Source organism: Dendropsophus ebraccatus, chromosome 1 (genome assembly GCF_027789765.1).
Source record: "Dendropsophus ebraccatus isolate aDenEbr1 chromosome 1, aDenEbr1.pat, whole genome shotgun sequence".
Lineage (NCBI taxonomy): Eukaryota > Metazoa > Chordata > Amphibia > Anura > Hylidae > Dendropsophus > Dendropsophus ebraccatus.
Window position 1 is genome coordinate 10497556 of NC_091454.1, and position 6000 is coordinate 10503555.

General features: G+C 49.3%; 2 protein-coding genes across 10 annotated transcripts in view; both read right to left on the minus strand.

Moving 5' to 3' along the window:
- CNOT4 (CCR4-NOT transcription complex subunit 4) overlaps positions 1-6000 on the minus strand; it is a 51726-nt gene that overhangs the window by 31367 nt on the left and 14359 nt on the right. For all 9 annotated transcript variants that reach the window (XM_069966855.1, XM_069966864.1, XM_069966845.1 and 6 more), the window contains exons 2-5: positions 3130-3415; positions 2099-2296; positions 1538-1624; positions 418-519 (exon numbers count right to left, since the gene is read on the minus strand). In XM_069966855.1, the coding sequence (XP_069822956.1) occupies positions 418-519; positions 1538-1624; positions 2099-2296; positions 3130-3303 (561 nt within the window). In that variant the 5' untranslated portion in view covers positions 3304-3415. The remainder of the gene's footprint in view (positions 1-417; positions 520-1537; positions 1625-2098; positions 2297-3129; positions 3416-6000) is intronic.
- MTPN (myotrophin) overlaps positions 1-6000 on the minus strand; it is a 230721-nt gene that overhangs the window by 20920 nt on the left and 203801 nt on the right. The gene's annotated exons all lie outside the window — the stretch shown is intronic.

The following is a 6000-nucleotide window of genomic DNA, read 5'->3' on the forward strand; positions in this document are numbered from 1 at the left end:
TGTGTGGTCAGTTACAGCTGCACAGTCCTCTCTATCCCATCCCTGCACTCATCTATATGATCACTGAGAGAACTGTGTGACCATACAGTTACAGCTGCACAGTCCTCTCTATACCCTCCCTGCACTCATCTCTATGATCGCTGAGAGAACTGTGTGACCATACAGTTACAGCTGCACAGTCCTCTCTATACCCTCCCTGCACTCATCTCTATGATCACAGAGAACTGTGTGGTCATACAGTTACAGCTGCACAGTCCTCTCTATCCCCTCCCTGCACTCATTTCTATGATTACTGAGAGAACTGTGCGGTCATACAGTTACAGCTGCACAGTCCTCTCTATCCCCTCTCTGTCACACCACCAGCAGGACATCACAATATGATCATACAGTAACACCATGCAGGAATACTGCTGTTACCTTAAGCGTTCTGCCATCTACTACCACATTGTTGACACATTGTATAGCTCGGAGTGCGTCTTCTGACCGTATGTACGTTACGTATGCGCTGGCACTTGGACCCTGCAAAGAGACAAGATGATATCGTCAAAAACTTTCAATACTTTAAAGTGTCACCATCATTTTAAAAAACTTTTGACATGTAAAATGTGTTATTCAGAAGCATAACCCTGAGCAATCCTCCTAATGATCAGCAAATCAACGTAAGGGGGAAGCACCACAGGACCTCAGGTATGAAGGATTAAAGGAGAACCCCAGAGGAAAAAAGAAAACTGCTGTCAGAAAGTTAATTTACTTCTAATTAAAAATCTCCAGTCTTCCAGAACTTATTAGCTACTGTACGTCCTGCAGGAAGTGGTGTATTCTTTCCTGCCTGACACAGTGCTCTCTGCTGTCACCTCTGTCCAGAGCAGGAGAGGATTTCTATAGGGATTTGCTGCTGCTCTGGACAGTTCCTGACATGGACAGAGGTGGCAGCAGAGAGCACTGTGCCAGACTGGAAAGAATACACCTCTTCCTGCAGGACACACAGCAGCTGATAAGTACTGGATGAGTGGAGATTTTTTAATAGCAGTAGTTTACAAGTCTTTCTGACAGCAGAGGATTTCCCCCCTCTGGAGTTCCCCTATCACTGTCCTCTATCAGGGACCATAAAGTTAACCAGTTGACTGCTGTACCAATAGACCAATTGTAATGTGCTAAACTAAAGGGGAATTTTATAGTTCCATTTAGTGCTGTATTTGACATTTGACTGTCTGAGCCCACCAGGGATCCTTACATTAACCCCTTCACAGCCCTAGCTCCATAGGGACCCTTACATTAATCCCTTCACAGCCCCATCCCACTGGAAATCCTTACATTAACCCCTTCACAGCCCTAGCTCACCAGGGATCATTACATTAACCCCTTCACATCCCTAGCTCACCAAGGATCCTTACATTAACCCCTTCACAGCCCTAGCTCACCAGGGCTCCTTACATTAACCCCTTCACAGCTCCAGCCCACCAGGGATCCTTACATTAACCCCTTTACACCACTGAAACTCATCTAAGCTCATTCAGAACAGTAGCAGGGCACGGACCTGTGAGCCTGCATAGGATGTGCTGTTGTTGATAACAACTTTGTGTATTTTCCCAAACTTCCCGAAATATTCTGGCCTTTTTAATACCTGTGAATAAAGAGAAATCAAGTCAGTCCGTTCCTATCTGATAGAGATGTAAAGGATTGTACAAAGATAACCCCAAGAACAGCGCCACCCCGGCAATAGGTTGTTTCTGGTACTGCGGCTTAGTCTCATTTAGTGAAGCAAAGCCACAACACCAGAGACAACCTGAGGATCAGCCACACGCTGGATAAACTATACAAACCCTTTAAAGGGGTTATCCAGCGCTGCAAAAACATGGCCACTTTCCCCCTCTCTTGTCTCAAGATTGGGTGGGGTTTAGAACTCAGTTCCATTGAGGTAAATGGAGCTTATTTGCAAACCACACCTGAACTGGAAACGAGGGGGGGGGGGGGGGGGGGAAGAGTAGCCATGTTTTTGTAGAGCTGGATAACCCCTTTAGGGATTACACCAAGAAAACCAGGAGGAGTGTGAACAAAGCCTACTGGATCCATAAACAGCAGCTTGCTGACCACTCACCTCTGGGTCTGCGAGGCGTTGTGAGAGGCCCACTACAAAGACTAGGTTTTTCTGCACCACGCGTACACTGGCCAAGTGCTTGCGGTTTTCTGATATTTTCTGTTTGCGTTCGTTCTGTTTCTGCTTCTTTTCATTCTTTATCCTCTGCAGTTCTTCCTGGGAGAGGGGTTTGTAGACTGCGGGGTCTTCTGGATATGGCTGGAGGAAGGCAGACAAACAGATGAGAACCGAGGCTGAGGAGATACAGTGCCTGAGATCACCTATTCACTGCCGGCAAGGACGTTGCGGCAGGGATGGGGAACCTGTGGCCCTCCAGCTGTTGCAAAAAGAGCTATGTGCATCAGATGCTCTGGTCAGATATGTGGGGGGAGTCGGGCTATGTGCATCAGCCGCTCTGGTCAGATATGTGGGGGGAGTCGGGCTATGTGCATCAGCCGCTCTGGTCAGATATGTGGCAGGAGTCGGGCTATGTGCATCAGCCGCTCTGGGCAGGTATGTGGCAGGAGTCGGGCTATGTGCATCAGCCGCTCTGGTCACATGTGGCAGGAGTCGGGCTATGTGCATCAAATGCTCTGGTCAGATATGTGGCAGGAGTCGGGCTATGTGCATCAGCCGCTCTGGTCAGATATGTGGGGGGAGTCGGGCTATGTGCATCAGCCGCTCTGGTCAGATATGTGGGGGGAGTCGGGCTATGTGCATCAGCCGCTCTGGTCAGATATGTGGGGGGAGTCGGGCTATGTGCATCAGCCGCTCTGGTCCCATGTGGCAGGAGACGGGCTATGTGCATCAGCCGCTCTGGTCAGATATGTGGGGGGAGTCGGGCTATGTGCATCAGCCGCTCTGGTCAGATATGTGGCAGGAGTCGGGCTATGTGCATCAGCCGCTCTGGGCAGGTATGTGGCAGGAGTCGGGCTATGTGCATCAGCCGCTCTGGTCACATGTGGCAGGAGTCGGGCTATGTGCATCAGCCACTCTGGTCAGATATGTGCAGGAGTCGGGCTATGTGCATCAGCCGCAGGGCCCGTCCTCACCTTTCTGCATGCGGGACACAGCCCGTTCTCGTCTGTGCGTATACGGTGCCAGCAGAAGCGGCAGATCTGATATCCACATGTGCAGGGGAAGAAATTGATGTCATCAATCTCCAAGGGCTCCATGCAAAGGGGGCACTCCACGGGGTCTTCCTTCACATCGGGGCTGCGGGACATCTTTCCGGGATCCCCAAAACGCAGAGGAAGAAACAACGCAAAACAAAACCAAAAAAATAAATGTTCCAGGCTGAGAATAATTTAGTGAAATTAAAATCTGTGACGCAGCGACCTGAAAGAGAGAAGAGAGAGAGAGAGAAGCGTCACATACGGCCAGCAGAGGGCGCACTACATATAACATACACACCTCTAGTCTTCCAGTACTTATCAACTGCTGTATGTCCTGCAGGAAGTGGTGTATTCTCTCCAGTCTGACACAGTGCTCTCTGCTGCCACCTCTGTCCATGTCAGGAACTGTCCAGAGCAGCAGCAAATCCCCATAGAAAACCTCTCCTGCTCTGGACAGTTCCTGACATGGACAGAGGGAGCAGCAGAGAGGACTGTGTCAGACTGGAAAGAATACACCTCTTCCTGCAGGACATACAGCAGCTGATAAGTACTGGAAGATCTGAGTTCTTTTAAATAGAAGTTTGCTCACAAGTTGATCCCTATTTAAATACTATTTACACATAGAAACTGCTGGATACTAGACAAGCAGAAGGCGGTGTAATAATGCTGCGGAGCTGACATCCCTGCTGAGAAGCTTCTCCTGACCTCAGCAAGTATATGGGCTCAGCTGATGGGCGGGGGGGGGCGGCTGCACTGCAGTATGTATAGATATTAATATTGGCGGCTACCTATGGACACATTGTAAAAGTCTAAAAGCAAGTCATGTGACCTCACACACCGCTGACGCAGGAGACCACGTGACCTCATACACCGCAGGCCGTGTGACCTCATACACCGCTGACACCGGAGGCCGCGTGACCTCATACACCGCTGACACCGGAGGCCGCGTGACCTCATACACCGCTGACACCGGAGGCCGCGTGACCTCATACACCGCTGACACCGGAGGCCGCGTGACCTCATACACCGCTGACACCAGAGGCCGCGTGACCTCATACACCGCTGACACCGGAGGCCGCGTGACCTCATACACCGCTGACACCGGAGGCCGCGTGACCTCATACACCGCTGACACCAGAGGCCGCGTGACCTCATACACCGCTGACACCAGAGGCCGCGTGACCTCATACACCGCGTGACCTCATACACCGCTGACACCGGAGGCCACGTGACCTCATACACCACTGACGCAGTAGACCACGTGACCTCATACACCGCATGCCGTGTGACCTTATACACCGCTGACACTTGAGGCCGTGTGACCTTATACACTGCTGACACTGGAGGCCGTGTGACCTTATACACCGGTGACACTGGAGGCCGCGTGACCTCATACACCGCTGACGCAGGAGACCGCATGACCTCATACACCGCAGGCCGTGTGATCTCATACACCGCATGCCGTGTGACCTTATACACCGCTGACACTTGAGGCCGTGTGACCTTATACACTGCTGACACTGGAGGCCGTGTGACCTTATACACCGGTGACACTGGAGGCCGCGTGACCTCATACACCGCTGACGCAGGAGACCGCATGACCTCATACACCGCAGGCCGTGTGATCTCATACACCGCTGACACCGGAGGCCGTGTGACCCCTCACACACCGCTGACACCGGGGGCCGTGTGACCCCTCATACACCGCTGACACCGGGGGCCGTGTGACCCCTCATACACCGCTGACACCGGGGGCCGTGTGACCCCTCATACACCGCAGGCCATGTGGCCTAATTTTTTGGAATGATAAATTTTGGCGCATTACATGGGACTCCTGCAATACACGCGTCCTCCTATAGCCAGGATGTGATATACTATATACAGGCACCGGCCATTGTGCGCACTCACAGAGCATTCTCCACCTCAGGAAGGGTTAAAGTGACACTGCGAGCGGCTGCATCTCCTGAAGTCATAGCAACCAGTCCTGTACTGGGGGACACTGGTTATACACAGAGGGAGCCTTGTCACCGAGCCCACCCACCCAGAGGGGGAGAACAGTGTGACCGCCAGATATATGGGGTGTATACCAGGACGCAGATCACCAATACAGGGGGCAGTATTATAGTAGTTATATTCCTGTATATAGGAGCAGTATTATAGTAGTTATATTCTTGTATATAGGAGCAGTATTATAGTAGTTATATTCCTGTATATAGGGGGCAGTATTATAGTAGTTATATTCCTGTATATAGGGGGCAGTATTATAGTAGTTATATCCCTGTATATAGGGGCAGTATTATAGTAGTTATATTCCTGTATATAGGAGCAGTATTATAGTAGTTATATTCCTGTATATAGGGGCAGTATTATAGTAGTTATATTCCTGTATATAGGAGCAGTATTATAGTAGTTATATTCTTGTATATAGGAGCAGTATTATAGTAGTTATATTCTTGTATATAGGAGCAGTATTATAGTAGTTATATTCCTGTATATAGGAGCAGTATTATAGTAGTTATATCCCTGTATATAGGGGGCAGTATTATAGTAGTTATATTCCTGTATATAGGAGCAGTATTATAGTAGTTATATTCCTGTATAGGGGGCAGTAGTATAGTAATTATATTCCTGTATATAGGAGCAGTATTATAGTAGTTATATTCCTGTATATAGGAGCAGTATTATAGTAGTTATATTCCTGTATATAGGGAGCAGTATTATAGTAGTTATATTCTTGTATATAGGAGCAGTATTATAGTAGCTATATTCCTGTATATAGGAGCAGTATTATAGTAGTTATATTCCTGT